The 19,927-nt window shown below is 47.0% G+C and overlaps 1 protein-coding gene and 1 long non-coding RNA gene across 4 annotated transcripts in view; both read left to right on the forward strand.

The window, feature by feature from the left end:
• The window catches only part of LOC147630368 (uncharacterized), a 95,853-nt gene extending 95,184 nt beyond the window's left edge, over positions 1–669 (forward strand). The window contains exons 6-7 of one of the 2 annotated variants that reach the window (XM_086810238.1): positions 117–219; positions 428–669. In XM_086810238.1, the coding sequence (XP_086666364.1) occupies positions 117–219 (103 nt within the window). In that variant the 3' untranslated portion in view covers positions 428–669. Of the gene's footprint in view, positions 1–116 lie in introns of both variants that reach the window. The other variant, XM_086810237.1, reaches the window with a different exon arrangement.
• Positions 670–14,379: 13,710 nt separating this feature from the next.
• On the forward strand, positions 14,380–17,714 carry LOC147630370 (uncharacterized). Of its 2 annotated transcripts, none has more exons than XR_015267605.1 (3): positions 14,380–14,630; positions 14,756–14,877; positions 17,586–17,714. It is a non-coding gene; the product is annotated as an uncharacterized LOC147630370 (long non-coding RNA). The 2 variants fall into 2 exon arrangements; XR_015267606.1 differs by lacking the exon at positions 17,586–17,714 and adding an exon at positions 15,018–15,737.
• The last annotated feature ends 2,213 nt before the right edge of the window (positions 17,715–19,927 follow it).

Genomic DNA, 19,927 nt, shown 5'->3' on the forward strand with positions numbered 1-19,927 from the left:
TAAGCATCATGGATTGCAAGTGATTTGAATCTGTTGTTGCACAGATGGGCATCTGTCTTTTTCTGCACCGTATTTTACTTTGCAATTGACACTTGCTTTTGCATCTCCCACTCCAGGTCTGGTATCAGAGATGGAGTGTTGTGGTTGGTAGAAGCCATGAGGAAGAGCAAGCGCACAGAAATGCTCAGGCAGCATGCAGATGCTGTAGTAGCTGCTTAAGTGAGTTTCCACTTATTTTGTGAGTTTGCTTTAAGGTCTGTACTATCAGATGGTGCAATGCATAAGCAAAATTTTAAAGTTATGCTTGGTCTGGTTTTTTCTAATAGTAGTCACCATCCATGACTTTTGAAGACCCTATACGACTAAATACTAGATCTTTGTATTGGGAAAATGACTGACTTGAGGGAAGTTGGGTGGATTTGTATAGATTTGACACCATATACGAGGCGATTTATTACGAGTACGATGGGGAAATCCATTGGAAAAGCAACATTCTTGTGATTTTCTGGGATGTGTTGTGTGTGTTGTTATTTGTCTGAAAAAACAAAAAAAAAAAACCTTCATTCATCTTGTTTTGCTTGCTCAAAAGCAGCAGTCTTACATTTTTGTGGGATTTGTGTTGTGTGTTGTTATTTCTATGAAAAAACAAAAAAAAAAGGCCTTCATTCATCTTGTTTTATTTGCTCAATTCTTGCTTTTGTAAAGGTTATTTGATAGCTCATTTAACCAAAATTAGAGGCTTGATGATGATTTTTTTTCTCTCGGCACGGTTGCGAATGGGTGAAGTGAAAAATTATTAATATGCATGTGTTTTAGCTAAGCCATGCGTGACTTAGGTGTGAATTAACTAATTTGCATGTGGATTAATAGTCAATTTCTTTAAAAAAATCCTCGATGAATCAATGAAATTTTTATATGTGGTAGACAAGGCTTAATCTTTATGTGGATTAACTAATCTACATGTGACTTAACTATTCTGCATGAGGTTTAGTCTTTCACTAATCGACATGTGACTTAACTAATTTGTGTGTGGTTTAACTAATGTGCTTGACTTGGCAACCACTAATCCACATGTGACTTAACTAATCTCTGCGTAACTTAGCAACTACTAATCCATGTGTTGTTCAATTAATCTTCAATTAATCCATGCTTTGTTTAATTAATCTTCAATTAATCCATGCTTGTACAATAAACGACGATGTCCAATTATCATACCAATCTAGTAGAGACTTTATTCTTTTGATAAGTACTTAAGGAAGTACTCAAATCCTTCATTGTCAAGGCTTTAGTAGTGGTGAGGCACATCAATATTGAGCCAAGAGGAGAGAGCCAATGTAGGGGATGGGCTTAGTACCAATGCCTCCTAGGGTGTCATTGGGAGAAGTTCAAGAAGTTCATGTATCACAGTTAGATCCCACTATAGGCACGCCATGGAAATTCAGGCTTAGCTAATGTGCACTTGATGGCATACTATTCTGTCCAACCAAGTAATACCCCTACACCAACAATTGATATGTTGAAGATGGCACATGAAATGAAAAGGGGGGTGGCCATCAAGGCCCAATGCTAGTAGAGCTAAGCCCATGATATCTCAAAGCTTTTGACCAAATTTGATGGATATGGTGATCTAGTTCAAGACTTGCAAATGTTTAAATAGATCTATGAAGCCTTTGGGCACCTGGATGATGTAGCTAAAGTGTTCAAGCTTTAGTGTAAGTCTTGACGTGAAGGATAGCCAATGGTTCAGGTCTATGAAACTAGAAAAGAAGATTGGTTATCCAACTCTTTGAATTACATTTAGTATCGATTTTGTGCTATTTGGTGGTAGTTACAAAGCCATTAACATTACATGTATGAAATATTTGAACTCAAGGTGTGAGCAGTAAGAAAAGGTGTTGCAAACAAGCCATAAGATTAGATGATAACATGAAGGGAAGAGAAGCCAAGAAGTCAACGTCTAGTATCCCATCAACTACATCGAAAGTACCATTAGACTACAATCCCTAGAAAAAAAGAACACTAGTCCACGATAGATAGTATAGGAGCTAAGGACTTCATTGTTGAATCAATAGACCCAATGATTGAGCAGAATGCAGAGGAGAGGGTGATCTTGAATTCCTTGTAAAGCGAGCAGACATACATAAGAGTAGACACACACACAAGAGATAGATGACTGAATTTTCTTCTATTCTCTTCTCTTATCTATAACCATAACATAAAGATAAGAGCACATACTATAAGGGAAAGTACTCCCCTACTAAAACATACAAAGGTCGATCCATAGTAGTGTGAAACCGACTATATGATTTGGCACTATAACTATGCAATGATAAGCGAAAGTGGCTATCACACAATCTGTAAACCATTGGCGGTATATCATGTGTGATTGCGGACATTGACATTTGGCATAAACACATTGGACATGTAAATATTCAAAGGCTAAAGAATGTACAGGTCCAAAGTATTGTTACAAGTTTTTCAAAGCTTAAAGTGGATAGAATGTACAGATTATGTGGAGCATGCCAATTGGGCAAGCATGCTAAGCATGCATTTCCACATAATAAGTCAAAGACCTTTGGATATGGTGTATTATGATATTGTGGTGCATTTTGATATTTAGGGACAAGAAGAGCTCACAAGTAATCTATTGCAAGGGAATTATTGATTGTCCATTGCTTACTATAAAAAATGACATATACAAGTAACTAGTTTTCACACTAGGTCGACCAAAATTAAAAATGATCCAATCTCTATTACTAGACTTTAGCAAGTATATGCACATATAAGTGTGTTTGAATGGGAGATGGTGAAGACTGACGACCTCGCCTGCGAGCTCCGCTTCTCCCCCCCCCCCCCCCCCCCCCCCCCCCGCTGCTTCTCGCCATCGCGCCCCCCTCTCCCCCCCGCCAGTCCACCGCTTTCTCCTCCGTCCTCTCCCCCGCCTCCTTCATTGCGCCCCTCTTCGCCATCTCTCCCCCGCCTTCTGCCTCGCGTCCTCCCCCGCCTTCGCTCCCCCGCCTCCCTCCTCGTTTCCGCCTTCTTTTCCCCCGCCTTCTCTTCCTTCGCCACCTTCCACGCTGCCTTCCCCGCCATTCCCCCCGCCGCTTGCTTCCTTCCCCCGTCATCTTTTCCTCCGCCTCTCTAACCCCTTCGCCTCCTTCTCCCCCGCCTCTCTTCTCTCCCCCGCCACCTCTCCCCCCTCCGCCTTCTCCTCCGCGGCGCTTCTCTTCCCCTCCGCCTTCTCCCTCTCCCCCCTTCCGTCTCGCCCCTCCGCCCACCGCTAACTCCTCCCCGCTTCAGTTTCCCCCCACCCCCCCCCCCGCCCTCGCTATCCTGTAGCCCTCCGCCTCTCTTTTTCCTTGCAGGGCTGTGTCCCTCCCGTTGGTGACCCCGGTCTCTGGCCTTTTCCCTCTGGAGGACTCCATGGAAGCTGCTCCGACTAACCCTGCCGATTTCGGTCTCCGTCTGGAGTTCACAGATGAAGATCTTCAGTTGTTTGTTTCCACAGTTTCCGCTCTTGAGGCCTCCTCCTTGGTCTGCAAGATAGTGGGTAGCCGTCCGATGCGGAGAGAGCTTCGCGACCTTCTGCAAGGCAGCCTTGTTGGCGTGCCCGCCAAGATCGTCAGCGTAGATTTTTTGGGACGTGGCTACTACCAGGTGGATTTCGAGTCCCCACAGGCAGCTCAGATGGTGCTGGCTCGGAGCCCCATTGCCCTCCGCTCATCCCGGGCGTTCCTGGCGCGATGGACTCATGGTTTCGACCCCGCTTCTGACCCGCTAGCAGGCGCGACAGGTTTCCCCGTCACTATCTGCTTTCCTGGACTCCGTAGGGAGTACTTGCCCCTCTTGTCATCCATTGGCAAGGCGTTCGGGCAGGTGGTGGAGACGCCTCAGACAGCGGCTTCAGTGATTGCTCGGGCAGCAGGACTCCCGGCCATTCGGGTTGTGGTTCCGTCACCGGAGTCCCTCCCGAAGACGATCCTTCTCCCTTGTCTTTCTGGAGGACATATGATACAGCGCGTGGAGTATTCGTGCCTCCTCGGCCAGTGTTACACATGTCGGGAGATGGGCCATCTCGCACGCGCCTATCCCCGCAAGGGGGTTCATCCTTCACGCTATGCCGCCTCTGGACGCCCTGCAGGAGACCCGAGGGGTGGCCATCCACCTCAGAGACCGGACATCCCTGGCTCGCCACAGCAGGCGCCATCATCTGACGAGCAGGCCCCGGCGGAGGATGCCGCGCAGTCCCAGGAGGCTGGCGGATGGCAGGAGGTTCGCCGGCGGAAACGCCCGTCCCGCAGGGACCGTCGCAGACGCCAGCAGGCAGCACAGGCTGGCGGACAGGTTGGCGGACAGGCGACTCCGGTTGGCGTACAGGCACCTACCCGCACTTATGCTCCTGTCAGGGATAGGCGGCCAGCAGGTCCCACCCCGATGGACGAGGATTCAGACTCAGTGCCCGTTGAGGCTGCTGGTGGAGCCTCCACGTGGAGACCCCGCTCCCGCCTCCCCTCGCGGGGGGCCCCGCCCCCTCCTTGGAGCAGATTCCTGAGGATCCCGGGCCGCACTCTTCGACCCCCGGCTCCCCTTCCCCTCACCCGGACAGCACTCCTTCCACCCCCCCCTCTCCCCCCCAGCCCCCCCTCCCGCCTCCCCCGGCGGCCCCCCCTGACACCTATCCTCTGGCAGATGCCTCTCCATCCTCTCCTCGCTCTCCCCCCTCCTTGCCGCGAGCCCCCATCCCTCCCTCGGCCTCTCCAGGATACTTCGCCAAACCACCCACTGCCCCGGGGCAGCGCAGCTGGGTAGGCCAAAGCTCAGTCCAGCGGCTGTTCCACCGCCACTCCGGGCCGGTGGAGATGGCGATCCTTGCTTCGCCCGCGGGGGCCTCCCCTGGGGGGCCCCCGCGAGTGATGGGGCTACCAGTGGATTACGGTTTTTTCAGGTGCCTCCAGCTGGATGCTGGCCCGTTCGAGACACTGGTCGCGCCCTTGCGAGTTTGCGTGGTGTGCCATCCTTCTCGTTCTCCCTCAGTGGTGAGCAGCATGGTGGCTTTCTCCTTTCCTCTCAGTGTTGCCCCAGACACAGCATGGGATTGCAACGCTGTAGAGGAAGTTTTGCGTGATCAGATACTGGAGTTTTCTCACCACTTCAGTGACTTGGGGCTCACGGACCTATTGCAGACCCGATTACACTCAGCCCGCATGAGGTTTGGTATAGGAGACTGGCGGGCGGATCCGGTCCACACCTCAGTTGAGGCGGTGCTTCTGATTCTCCTCCATGCCGCCCGAGGGTGCAGCCTACCTTTAGATACATTTATGCAGAGGATTGGTCTCACGCCTATGCCCTGGACAGGGCGAAGGCGGAGTGGGGCTGGACACAGAGACAGGTCACCCTCTTTTTGGAGAGACTCCGCACCCGGACAGACAGTGATTATTCTCCCTCCAAGCCGGCGCCCAAGACTCACAGAGTGGAGGGCAGATCATCCGGGCCGGCTGAGAGGGGTGAGCCAGTGGAGGCTGCTTCACTTGCCATAGCTCATCCATGAGGATCCTCTCATGGAACATCCAGGGTCTCGGTGGACATCGCTGCTACATTGGTCGGGGCAGACTTCGCCAGGAGATCCAGAGGGCTCTCGTTGGAGGACCCATAGATATCCTTTTCATCCAGGAGCACCACCTTTCTGCCGGGCGTACCCGCACCTGCGGGAAGATCTTGCCAGGCAGGAGTCACACTTTTTGGTCACCGGCATATGGCTCCCAGGGGAACCAGGGTGGAGTATGCATCTCAGTCAGCGAGCAGCTTCTATCCGAGGTTGTGGACTCTGGCATTCTGGTCCAGGGTCGTGCGTAGTGGATCATCCTTCGGGTTGGGGAAGACCGCATTGGCTTCCTCAACTTCTACGCCCCTAATGGGGCGACCGGGAGAGCCGAGTTCTGGAGCACCATTAGGCAGTCCCTCCCCTTGGCAGACCACTGGTGCCTCGAAGGGGATTGCAACATGCTGGAGGATGCAGAGGATAGGTTGGGGGGCAGCCAGGAGACCATTCATGGGCCGGAGCTCGCTGCCTGGGAGGAACTAGTGCTACAAGTGAGAGGCCAGGATCCGTGGACTCTCCAGGAGTTTGGCAGGTTGCAGGGGAGTCTATCTTTCTCGCGCTCGGATAGACGGGCCTCAGGAGTTAACCTTTCCCGCATCGACAGGTTTTACATTGATGAGTGGGCCTGTGATAGAGGTGGCACAGTGGGCATACTTGCAGGCTCCTCGTTTTCAGACCACTTTCCAGTGCTTCTCCAGATCGAGGACCCCACGAGAGGAGAGCAGGGCCAGAGCGTCCGGATTCCAGATTGTCTCATAGAGGAGCCCGAGATTGCGATCAGAGTTGAGCAGGTCTGGCAGGAGCTGCAGTTCAGGAGAGGATCGGCAGCCAGCGATCTTGCCAGTGGCTTGCAGGAGATCAGCCAGATGCTCAGACAGGCTGCCTTGGACCGGCTGGAGGCCTTCAGAGAGCAGGAGAAGAGCCTACGGAGGAGTCTAGCGTCCCTCCAGAGACTCCAGGAGAGGGATCCTACGAGCCCTTGGATCTCAGAGCAGATGGAGTCAGCTCGCACTGAGATCAGATCCATCGAGGAGAGGAGGGTGGAGTTCCGATTCCATGCTCGGGCTTCTTTTTGGACACAGGCTGGAGACAGAGTGACTCGAGATTTCTTTGAGGCGACAGGGCCTCGCTTCAGACGAGAGGGTCTCAGGCGTCTTCGGCAGGCTGATGGCCAGGTTGTGGTGGATCCCCCCAGGGTTCGGGCTATAGCCACAGATTTTTTCAGGGATCTTCTCTCTGCTGAGCCAGCAGATGACAGGGTGAGAGAGGCTCGGGAGGCAGTCTGGAGCTTCACGAGACCGGTTGTGCCGGCCCATTTGCAGCACTCCCTTCTCCCCCTTCTCGGATACGGAACTGGAGGAGGCTCTTGAGGCATTACCTCGGGGCAAATGCCCAGGAGAGGACGGTCTTTCGGTGGCTTTCTTCCAGAGGTACTGGGGCCTCTTACATAGGGGCTTCAGATTGGCATTCCAGGAGATTATGGAGTCAGGAGTCATGCTGGACAGCATGGCAGAGGGGTTGATCCACTTGATCCCCAAAGAGGGAGGAGACAGACTGGAGATTAGACAGTGGAGACCGATCACCTTGCTAGGCACGGCCTACAAGGTCCTAGCTAAGGCGATCAGCAGGCGGCTTCAGCCTCACCTTCCGGACATCATCCACTCCACGCAGACAGGCTTCATCCAGGATAGGAGCATTCTGGATAACAATTTCTCTTTCTGGGAGGCTATGGCTCTGGCTAGATTTCGACAGGAGGATCTGGCAGTGCTCCTTCTCGACTTCGAGAAGGCATATGATTGGGTGGACTGGGCCTTCTTGGAAGGCACTATGGAGAGGATGGGCTTCCCCCCTCAGTGGATCCGTGGGGTCTCTGCACTCTACACATCGGCTCATAGCCAGGTGCTGATACAGGGCGTGCACGGAGAGAGGTTCCAGCTCTCGCGCTCGGTGCGGCAGGGGTGCCCCTTGGCGCCCTTTCTTTTTCTTTTTGTGGCGGAGGCCATGAGCACTTTTTTGACAGCACAGGATACAGGTTTGCGGGGCCTCCAGCTTCCCATCCGCACCTCGGAGGAGCTCCTAGACTCGGAGTTTGCGGATGACACTGCTGTCTATCTTCAGGGAGGTGAGGAGAACCTCCGCCGCTTCGCCTTAGCCATGGACAGGTTTTGCAGAGCTTCGGGCGCTTTGATCAACTGGCACAAGTCGTGTGGGTTGTGGGTCAGCTCTATGCCCCCCCCGACTTGGAGGCCAGTTGACGGTTTTCAGTGGCTGCCCCCCGGCACTACAGTGCATTATTTGGGATGCTATGTGGGCATTGACATATCTCCGGAGCAGCAGATAGCCCCCCTTCTTCTGAGCATTCGAAAGAAGCTTCTGTATTGGAGTACCGCTCGTTTATCTCTGGCTGGCCGAGTAGTTGTGGCCAACCAGGTTCTGCTTGCTACTATGTGGTACATCACTTCTTGCTGGGCCTTCTCTCGGGCGTGCATTGGCCAGGTGCAGAGGCTCATCAGGAACTTTCTTTGGTCCGGTGGCGACGGGCGGCCCGCCAGGGCCAAGGTGGCATGGGCGGTGATCACTCAGCCGAGGGAGAGAGGCGGCCTGGGCATTGTTGATCCTATTTGCCAAAGCCGAGCATTGCTTGGCAAGTTGGTAGTTCGTGGCCTCCTGCCAGGCGCTGAGCCGTGGAAGGAGTTTCTTGTTTCCAGGATGCTCAGCTGCACCCCTTCTCTTAGCGGCCCCTGGACCCCCAGCATCAGGTGGATCTTTACAGAGCAGCGATCCAGAGGAGTGGGCCTTGGCTTCGAGGAGCGTTTTGCAGCTAGCCTTCTGAGGGCCTGGGCGCATCTGAGGCCGTCACTCTTCCAGACTCCCCCGGGCACGGATGAGGAGCGCCTGAGGCAGCCTTTGATCTGGAACCCCTTGATTCGTCTCCCCACCAGTGGCCATATGGTTGGATCGCGGTCTCACGTGTCGTGGGGCCCGCTGAGCTCTGGCCCAGCCCAGTCCCTAGACGACTGGATAGGTTTTCAGCAGCTGCCTCTAGAGGCTCAGGAGAGGAGACTCAGTGGGATGAGGGGCAGAGAGTTGATGAGACAGGACATTGAGGCGACCATCCCCCGGGAGTGGCGGACCCCAGTACAGGACCCTCCACCTCCACAGTGGATGGATGTCTTTACTCGGCATGAGATCCTTCTAGCGGTCTGCGGCACAGCGGAGAGAGTCGCCCCACTCACTTTCGAGGTGGGAGAGGGTGGCCAGCTTCAGAGGACACGACTAGATTTGGATGGGCTCTAGGGATGTATTCTTCAGAGGGTGCGGGTGGTCGGCTTTCATCAGAGACAGTGGTATGTAGACCCCTCACCGGCCTCGATAGGGGAGGACTGTTCTTGGAGATTATGGGCTTGGGACAGCAGGCCTCTTATTCGCCTTCAGTGGGATCCAGGTGAGTGGTTTTGGCGAGATCCCTACTTGGCCCCTACCAGCCCAGGCATCCCCTTTTTTCAGTACACAGCGAGGCTGGGGCGGCGGATTCAGAGACACAGGATAGCGAGCACCCCGGCGGCGGCCGAGCATTGGCGGCGACAGGGGCTCTCCCCTGCCTTTCTTAGGGACTTCTGGCAGCGCCTTTGGGCCAGCTTCCGGCCCCGGAAGGTGACGCTGTTTCTCTGGCTCACAGCGCATAGAGGACTGGCTGTGGGGGCTTGGCTAGCTTTCGGCAGTCACCCAGCGTCCTGCCCTCGGTGCAGCCATGCACAGGAGTCGCAGCGGCACTGCTTATGGGATTGCCCACAGGCACAGCAGGTCTGGCAGCGCGCTCTCAGGATGGTTTTTGCAGGCTCACCAAGTGAGATGCTGGTGACGTGGGGTGCGGTGGCTTGGGCCGCGGACATCAGCCCGGCCCTTGGATATGAGGACGTCCCTGGCAGTGCGACCATCCAGGTCTCTGACAGGGCGATGGCGGTGGTTCCGACGCCAGACTTCTCTTCGGCAGCACCTCAGGAGGGGGTTGGGCACAGATGGGAGATGATCAGCAGCATGACGGCTTGGCACATTTGGAGAGCCCGATGCAGGGAGGCCGTTGACCGCCAGGCGACTCCACCGGCGGAGGTCATACAGGCCCTCTGGGGGGACATCATTCACACCTTGAGGACACTGGTGGGGGAAACTCCAGGGCGACTCGGATCGCATGAGAGGGCACCGCAAGGCTTTCCTCCGCACTTGGCAGCCTGGCCCTTTCCTCACCGCGAGGGGTGAGGATGTCACTTGGCACTACAGGCCTCCAGTTTGGCTTTTCTCACCTCCCACATGTACTACTAGGTAGCCCTCCCCAGAGAGCGGCCAGCCACGGGGGTGGAGCTCAGGAGTTCACTGTGTTTTTATCCCTCCTTGCGAGGTGAGCTTTGTAGCCTTATGGCGTTTTCTCATTAACTAATAGAAGGATCTTTTCTCCGGAAAAAAAAAGTGTGTTTGAATGAGTAAGATGGCAAAGTGCCTTACAATAGGTCGGGCAATTGAAATATGTTAACATGCGGAGTGGTTAACATACATATAGATATCGTACCAAGTATAAACAATGCATCCATATTATACTTGATAGATGGTAGTATACATGTAGATGCTTAGTAGCAAAAGAAACTAACGATTGAACATAGATTAGATGAAGACACTAAAGAATGAACAGAGGTTAGATGAAGAAACCAAGTAAGATACATACATGGTGCATATTGAGTAAGAAACTAATGTTTGAACATAGATTAGATGAAGTCACTAAAGAATAAATAGAGATTAGATGGAGAAACCAAGTAAGATACATACATGGTACATATTGAACGATCAAACCATATATACACAAAAGAGACGATGCAAGTCAACATACATGGCATATATACATAATATATATCATATATAGAGATGAGACAATGCAAGTCAACATGCATGGCAAATATACATAATATATATGTAGATGGTAATATACATGTCAATGCATAGTATGCATGGTAACATACATAGCAATTATGCATAATCCAGTAAGAAACTAAAGAGATTGATTTTACCTCATAGCCACTGAGAAGATCTTTCGCCTTTCTAGGTAGATACTTTGATTGTCGAATATAAAGGTGTCTCTGAGAAAATCCATGCGCATTAACATATTAACCACCATCAATTAATGATGAAGTTTTGTTTTGATCATGGAAAAAGAAGGTCCAATTTTCAAGACTGCAAGAGACTAGGGTTGGCCATTCAAAGCATGGAGTGACAACATGGGTGTGGGTCACCATCCTAGGGTAATAGCCAAGAAGGTCATGAAAGCATGGGCATAAGCACCAAGAAGACATGAATGTCTGTAGAGTGAGTATCATCAAAAGGGTACAATGTCCATAAGTCCTATGCCTAATATAGCCCAAGGCCCCCAGAAGTACACATGTAAATGTCCCTAAGCCCAAGTGCCTAGACCCATTTCCCATGTGCATGTGCACCTAAACCTACTTCATTAGAAACCATCCCCTCCTATAATGATTTCCTCCTCGAAATCGAAGGGTGGTTGTGCCCAAAGAAAAGACATATACAAGTGGCTATGTACAAAAGCCAAAAATCACATCCATGACTGTATGTTGATGTAGTTAAAGACCCATACATGAATAATATGACTCCTTGGGTCAAATGGATAGGATAAAGGGCTCCTGTTTGATGACGAGGCTATCTATGCAACCACGTGGATCGAAAGGAAATCCGAGGCATGCAAAATCCAAGGCAATGGTCCCATGATAATCTGGTGCAAGTGGAGAGGATAAGAAACCACTGTCAATGACGAAGCTAGTCGAGTATCCTCCAGGATCAAAGGGATATGTATAGTATACATCCCAAACCGTCGTAGATGAAATGGTAGTAGCTCCTGGATCAAAAGGAAATCTCGACTCCAAAGAGATAGTAGCTCTAGGATCGAAAGGAAAACTCATAAGCCCATCCTCAGTCACGACGACCACAGTGTGAATCTGGCATGAAAGGTATCCATCGGAGAGGCTCGAAATTCAGAATGTCAAATGGTTGTGGCACAAAAGAATCATCGTGTAGGCCAAGATTAGAATATGTCATAGATGAATCTGAATGTCGAGCCACATATCCAAAAACTATGCTCCTCAAATGGCAAAGAATGTATCCAAAGGAAAATGTCCAGGCTTCAAAGAACATAGGCTCATGTCGACATCCGTAGGAGCCAAAAGAACATATCTCAATGTTGGCCTCATGTAGAGTCAGATATGAACTCATGCCACATATGTAGCACCACTCGAAAAGTCGAAGGCATGATCCACCATATCAATGTATGTATGAGTATGATCCGACCCATGCACAATATCTCCATGTGCAAGACACTATATGTGTGTGTTCCTCTAAGATAAAAGCTGGATCCTCATAAAGATCATCATCACTAAGTACTGACAAAGTGTCTACGCAAGAGAGATAAGTGGTATCAGCCAACTCACTGTCAATGGAATCTCCAAGGCCACTAAGGTCATCCCCAAAGGTATAGACAAACTCTATCACTGGTGTCCCTATATGACCTAAATCCCATGATAGATCAATCTCCAATGACACTGGATCTAAGAAAATACCTAGATCAAATGTAAATCTCTCGAGGTCAATGTCATAGGATATGCCAAAAATATGATCAATATGCACATTCCTATGATGCCTCACCTCCATGAACTCATCACTACTCTCATGCTGCACTATCCCTAACTGCTCAATCACAACAACTCGATCCACCTGAATGCTGCCTGGAATGCTATGAAAACTAGGAGTAGTGGTTGTATCCGAAATCTCTCCACATGTAACAAATCTAGAGGAGTAGCCCAACACATCTAATACTAGAACCTTGGGTCTATGCTCCTCATGGTCTATGATGTGCTCAACGACATGTGAAGTGTCAATCCCATGTGTAACTAGGGATGTATGACTAGCCAAATGATCATGACTAGTCAAATCCCCATCAAGATCATGGAATGCATCATTGTGGTCATCTAATGTATCTCTATGATCACTAGGAATAGAGATAGGTAGCTCTATGATGCTCGTAATGTTCACTGTGCTTGCACCATCTCTGCCCTCGAGATCATGTCCACATGATCTAACTCACACACATCACCCTCGCTATCACTATCACATACACCATCATCATGTGCATATGTGTCAGTGGCATCAAGTGCATGTGTATCACTATCATCATGTGTATGTGTGTGTGATACATCAATATCATCATGTGTGTGTGTACAATACAATGAATGAGTCGGTCTAAGTAAATGAGAATCAATGAGATGATGGGTAGTCGATGTCGTGGGTGAGTCGTAGAAGCTGTCAAGGCCCATGCGAACACCACTATGATAGCAACGAAAGTGGCAGCATGCTCGATCCATGTTCTCCAAAGATCCAAACCTGTCATGCCATAACTCAAAAAATGTATCCCATGAATGATCACTATGATCATCATCACCCATATAATCATCTGTAGTCATGGTTATCATCATCACTATCCACATCATTACCCATTGAATGCATATCATAATGATACCTATCTTCAGGTATATAGTCATCACCCATATAATCATCTGTAGTCATGGTTATCATCATCACTATCCACATCATTACCCATTGAATGCATATCATAATGATACCTATCTTCAGGTATATAGTCATCTCTACTCACAAATGTAGGGTACTCAATCAAGTCTCCACATTATTCATCCCATGCAAGCAATGCTGAACCATCCCTGTAAAGATAATCACATAGATCCTCAACAAAATCACCATATATAGAACGTCTGGACCATCAGGCATAGACATCCCCCTCATCAAATAAGTGTCTAAACTGGCTAGGCAACAACATCTCAAGCTCAAACATCCATAAGTGACATGAATATGATGTGTCATCATAGCATGATGTCGGTGAAGAAGGATCTAGAGATCGAAGCCGCGATGTGCCAAATGTATGTATGAACGCGACAAATGATATGCATCTTCTCACATGAAATGGCAAATCAAGATAATAGGCATAGAGCCAGAATAATAGGGTATGAGCAGATGCCGCACGATCAGCGTCTGAGATGAAGTCATAGTGATGTCGATGACGATGATGGTGGGTAGCACGACGATCGTAGGCACGGTAGAGGGAGTAATGGATCCCCATGTCGTAATGTGCTCAAGAATGTCACACCACGTGTGAAAAAGCACCACCCAATGATGTGAAAAGAAACCAAAAAATGTGCATGTGAACAAAAACCATAACGCTCCAATGCATGTGAACAATCTCAAAGCAATTGGTAAACATATGCCAAAAAATGTGCATGTGAACAAAAACCATAACGCTCCAATGCATGTGAACAATCTCAAAGCAATTGGTAAACATATGCCAACAACACATTGCATGTGAACACCTTAAACAATGCATGCAAGTGGCCAACTAACACACTCAAGAACACCCAAAATGCTCCAAGACGCATGAACACTCGCTATCCAAGCACAAATCCATCCCAATGGTCGAAATAAGAACACAATGTAATCAACATGTGAACACCTCCAAGATGATAAAATCAAACACCAACTACCCAAATGTGAAACACATGTGCATCAACGTGCCTAGAACTTGTAGGAGTATGTGTGAAATGCGGTGGATAGTAAATGGCCACAAGCAATGGACGAATGGGTGGACAAAATGTGAAAAGGGATAAATATGTAGATATGGACAAAACGAAACCCTAGATTTTAAGTTCTCCCCAAAACTTTTTATCTTTTTATCTTCACGACTGTCTTCTTGTCTGCTAAACGCTGGTGGCCAAAAAATCTTCTTCCTCACCTCTCTCTCGCCGAGCCTTCATAAGGCGATGAAGCTAGTCAATGCCTGTTGCGAAGCCTTGCAATGGATGTAGCTTGACATGTAATGAAAGACGTTTGTACTTGAGATAGAAATGGCTGTCGACTGTGATGCGTATGTAGAAAAAAAGGAAAACAGCTGTTGGCGGTCGTTGCTGTCGAGGTGCTTTGCATACTCAACACGGTTGTTGTGAGATTCAGACACTGCATGTTGATGATATTGCGATGTGTTGCATTATTGCTGATGACATTGCACGATGCTTCGTGTCGATGTTTTTGGTGTTGCAGTTGTGTCTCAGCTGTGTCCGTTGGTTTCGTAGCCCCTTGTTTTCAAGAGAGCTGTGGCCGTTGGTTTCATAGCTGTCGCCTTCTTCTTTTCAAGCGGCTGGTGTCGGACTGTGGGCGCTCTTGTAAGTCACACCCGAGCTCTTGGTGTCGTTGCCTTTCAACGGTTCTTTCTTTCTACTAAGATTTTCACTCGATGGAAGGTGCCTGTTATTCTTGACGTTTGTATTGTGATAACTCTAATTACTTGGATGCTTTATGGCAGCTCAATGTTTACTCTCTTAAGTGTGATTAAGCCGATTTGTGACGCTGAGGCGATGAAGCGATGAATTTAAAGGCAAAATAGCTCGCTGATGGCTCGCTGTGCCGACCCTTTATTTCGCTTAGCCAAAGTGACAACCACAGTATATGCTTTACATTAGCACACTGATGCGAAAAAATGATGATGTGCCAGCAGTGATGCATAGCCGAGGAAAAACGAAGAAAGAAATGATGAAGTTAAGCATGCGTTGACTGTGTTGATGATGCGTTTACTAGTGCCAGTGAAACACTGTTGTTGTGTCTCGTGAGCTTAACCTTATTAAGGCTTCCTAAGACTTCAGGAAAATCTTGGATACAGACACTTTTAAGCACGTAAATAGCTACCAAATCCAGACTCTTATAGACGACCTTCTGTGCTTAGCTGAGCCTTGCAGATCAAGGCGGTGATGCTGTTTTGTAGCCAGCTTTACTAGTCCTGAGAAGTGATAAAGTGTCAATGCACTGTCTGAGGCTCACGAGCTTCCGGCAAACCGCTTTGGAGTTAGCACTCCCTTCGAGTAAGCTGCAGCTGATGACTGTTGAGTAAGCTGAGAGGTGTGTGCTGAGCCTAAAGCAATGAAGCTCAAATGCTAGTAGGTTGGCTAGACCAACGATCAAGCGCAAACGATGTCTAACAAGCTGCATTGATGTGCATCAGCTTCGATGATATATGTGTTGTAGTAGAAACGCCTATCTGATGTGAGTTTCAATGTATCAAGAACCTTGAGTTGCTGTGAATATTGTTGTATATATGTTGTTATTGCGTTTGGTCTACTTTAACTCCATGCAAGGCTTTAACTCTGTCCAAATCATTTCCCATGTAGACCGTCTAGGAGGTATACTAGAAGCTCCAAAAGCGATGGCTAGCTCCTAGACGCTCCAATGGCCCTTCAACTCCTCTCTTCCTTGATAACCGTGTGAATGTGTCAACTGTATATGATCTTGTATATGATCTTGAAATTTGCATCGAGATTGTACACTCTTTCTTGAAAATGTATCATTTATGCACACTAATTTTAAAATGTGTCAACTGTATATGATCTTGTATATGATCTTGAAATTTGCATCGAGATTGTACACTCTTTCTTGAAAATGTATCAAATTTTTGCACAACAATCTCAAAACTTTGCACACAGAAATTTGTAATATCTTATACAACAATATGAATATTTTTTACAATATTTTAAAAATTTTACACAACATTCAAGATTTTTTGCACAACTCGATTCTTGCAATGTTTCTTCCAAGAACTCAAGATATGAGAATCTAGGGTTTTTTCTTAAAGAAAAAAGAGCTTTAAAGATTAATATTTAAAATTGTAAGTTTTCTAAGCAAGATAATACAAGAAAATCTCTCAATATTGGTTGCTTAAATTTTTTAAATCTTAATTTTAAAAATCAAGATCAAGAAGTTAAAGAAATCAAAATCTTAAAGTGGATTAGTATTTTTTAAAAAATATTTAATAAAAATTTAAAAATGATTAATAAAATTTTGCATTAGTAATCTTCCAAATAAAAAATTAGTAATTTGAAATTTGTATAAAAGTTAATTTTAAAAATGATTAAAACTAATCAAGATTTTAAAAAAAATTAGATTAACAGTAATTCAAAAATAATTCTTATTAATCAAGATCAAGAAAAAGCATTTTGAAAGGTGAATTAAATACAATTCGAAAATGATTCACAAAAAACTTTTTAAGCAAGATTCTAAGTCAAGGACTCTAATCTTAGGGATCTAAGGCAAGGGCTTGGATACCAATGCAAGAGACTAGGGTTGATCACTCAATGGAGTGACAACATGAGTGGGAGTCACCATCTTAGGGTAATAGCCAAGAAGGCCATGAAAGCTTGGGCATGAGTACTAAGTAGACAACATAATCAAAAGGGTACAATGTCTATGAGTCCTATGCTTAATATAGTCCAAGGTCTCCAAAAGTATACATGTAAATGTCCTTAAGCCCAAGTGCTTAGATCCCATTTTCTATGTGCATGTGCACCCAAACCTACTTCATTACAAAGACATACTAAGAAATCCTTAAAGGAAAGTAGTTTTAAGATCCTCAAGAATGGACTAAGGATTCTTAGAAGAAGTTTGATGTGAAGTGTAGCTAGACCATGAAACTTGGAAGCTTATATCCTAAAGTTGAAAATCATCTTTGTAAGAAAAAGACCTTAGACAAGATTAATTGAATTTGGAAAGATCCTTAAGAAGGGAAGATTCTTGAAAAGACCTTGCTCCTAAAGTTGGAAATCATCTTTGTAAGAAAAAGACCTAAGACAAGATTAATTGAATTTGGAAAGATCCTTAAGAAGGGAAGATCCTTAAAAAGACCTTGCCACGATATGTTACAATGGTTAGAGCAATTCGACTTGTTCAGAGTTTCTACTAGAGAGCTTTGATGTCTCGTCAAGCTTGCGATGTTTTACTCTTCTTCGGAATGGTATTATGATATGTTTTGATTGTAATACTGCTTATTTATTGGGAATATTTCATTCATGTGTTGCATATGTTTGCTTGTGTGTGGCATGTGAAGGTACCACACATATTTGGTCGTCTCCAATGCCACAGGAAAGGTGTAGATGTACTACCAATGTCATGGGAGAATTGCTGAACCACTATTAAGAGCACATAAGAGCTCATCAAGCAACCAATATACCATGGCGTTGACTATAATACATGGTCATGGTACATCACTTACCTCATGAATGCTCGGATGTCTTGATCCTCATAGAAAGCGTCGTTGATGGAGCATGTGAGAGCTTGACCTCCACGTTGCTGTCGAGCACAAGAGAAGTTCCACCCTTCTCGCAGCTCAACCTCTCACTCATGTTGTTGGATATTTCGGAGTTATTCTCAAGAGAAGTTCCACCCTTCTCGCAGCTCAACCTCTCACTCATGTTGTTGGATATTTCGGAGTTAGTCTGGAGTCTAATGGCTTTTATGGTATGAAAACCCTCTTATTTAGAGTCAAAACTTGGTGCCAATAAAAGCATGTACTTGGGTCATTCATTCTATATACAATGAGTACCATTCAAGTTGTGCAATCTCTCTCATACTTGAGCGCTCTCTCTCTCTCTCTCTCTCTCTCTCTATTTCACACACTCCACTACGATGTGAATATTTCATCCTCAATAGCTCCATGTGATCCTGTGGATGCCAACATAGTATCAGAGCTCGGGTTGTGTTTTTTTTCTCCTATGATTATACCTAGGGTTTTTCTGATATGATCTTCACCTAGAGTTTTTCTTGTTTTGTTGCTTGTATTGAGCTATCACTCATGCGAACGAGGGCGTGTCATCATCTCTGCTGCTTGTTGTTGTGTTAATCTTTTCATGTTTTTGCTATTGTTGTTGTTCTCTGATCTGAGCCACCATCTTCAACAAGGTCTGCGTTTTGATGCTACGACCACCATCTTCACCACCGACTATTGATTAGACTGCTGCGTTCCTTGCACATTCTCCCCCATTCTGATGCTTGTCTTCTCATGTTCCATCTTATGGGTGAGCAGCCGGTTTAGCGGCCACCATTCCTACTCAAGCTGCAACACTGGGCTGAGTACTACAAAGCTCCCCGCAATCTCCTCATCAACCTAGCTTACCTCTCCATCCACCATCTGGCTAGGCCTAGGACTTGTTCTACGATGTTCGCTGGGCTTGGGACTTGTTCCACATAGAAAGAGAACCCTAAGCCACAATTCAACTTCCCATGGTTCACCCCTCCTATGTTCTAGAACCCATGTACGGAGGAAAGCATGCTGGCTTAAATGCATTGCATTCATGGACAAATATGATTAGGTACTAGATCCTGCCATAATTTCCACCATCAGCTTCTTTAACCTTCTCATCGCCCTTTTGGTAGAGTTCCCCCTAGTGGAATCACTACCATGAAGGAGCCCAAGGCCTCTCCTTTGACATCAACAAAGGCCCTATCCTTAAGCAAGTTTTTTGGCTACTACAAACGCATCCAGTGGATGTCTTCCTGACTCCAACCTTCAAAGATATTATGGAGAATGTCTTTGGGACAAGCTACAAATCTTTTCATCACTCCCCCTAGTACCCCAAATCATGGTATGATTTTTTTCGCAACTCGAGGCGTTCCTTGCAACGCCTCGACCCAGGCCTTTGACCATAGATATATTAGATGTGCTTAGGCATGATATAAAGAAGGGCCAAGAAAGATATTTGGCTTTTGTTCCTCATAAAAACCACTTGGATGCTTGTTTTCATGCATGTGTTTTGCCTCAATATCTTCTTCCTCTATGAGAAGTGCATCACCTATTATTACTGCTTCATTGAACACGTCTATCTTGCTTGGACCTTAGGTCTCTTTAGCATGGCAATGACGTCGCAAAAAGATCTTCAGTGCTCACATATGCTCAAGCGGAAGTTAATCTTAAACTTCAGGATTTCCTTTGTTATATACCTTTTGGTTTCACATGATGTTTGAGTCAAGGGTTCTCTACTTGAGTAGTCCCCCAAAATTTGAGTTATTTATCTTGTTGGACTGTTTTGAATTTTGTAACACCTTATTTCAATAAAAGGCTCGTCTCCATCATACCCTTTTTGCCCCTGCTTTAGGCGAGGGGGGTTGTTTTGGTATGCCAATGCATGTTGTCTTTGTCACCCGAGGCAAGACTTACCTCTAAGTCTTTCACCAAGACCATGCTTGTTAAGTCTTTGAGCCATGCTTGTTGAGCCTTTGAGTCTTTTGTGCCACGCTCATCACTAGCCTCTAAGGCACGTTTACTGGCCAAATGCTAGTAGGTTGGCTAGACCAACGATGAAGCCCAAACGATGTCTAACAAGCTGCACTGATGTGCATCAGCTTTGATGATATATGTGTTGTAGTAGAAACGCCTATCTGATGTGAGTTTCA

Source organism: Cibotium barometz, chromosome 16 (assembly GCF_041138505.1).
Source record: "Cibotium barometz isolate CiBa-2024 chromosome 16, ASM4113850v1, whole genome shotgun sequence".
Classification (NCBI taxonomy): Eukaryota; Viridiplantae; Streptophyta; class Polypodiopsida; order Cyatheales; family Cibotiaceae; genus Cibotium; species Cibotium barometz.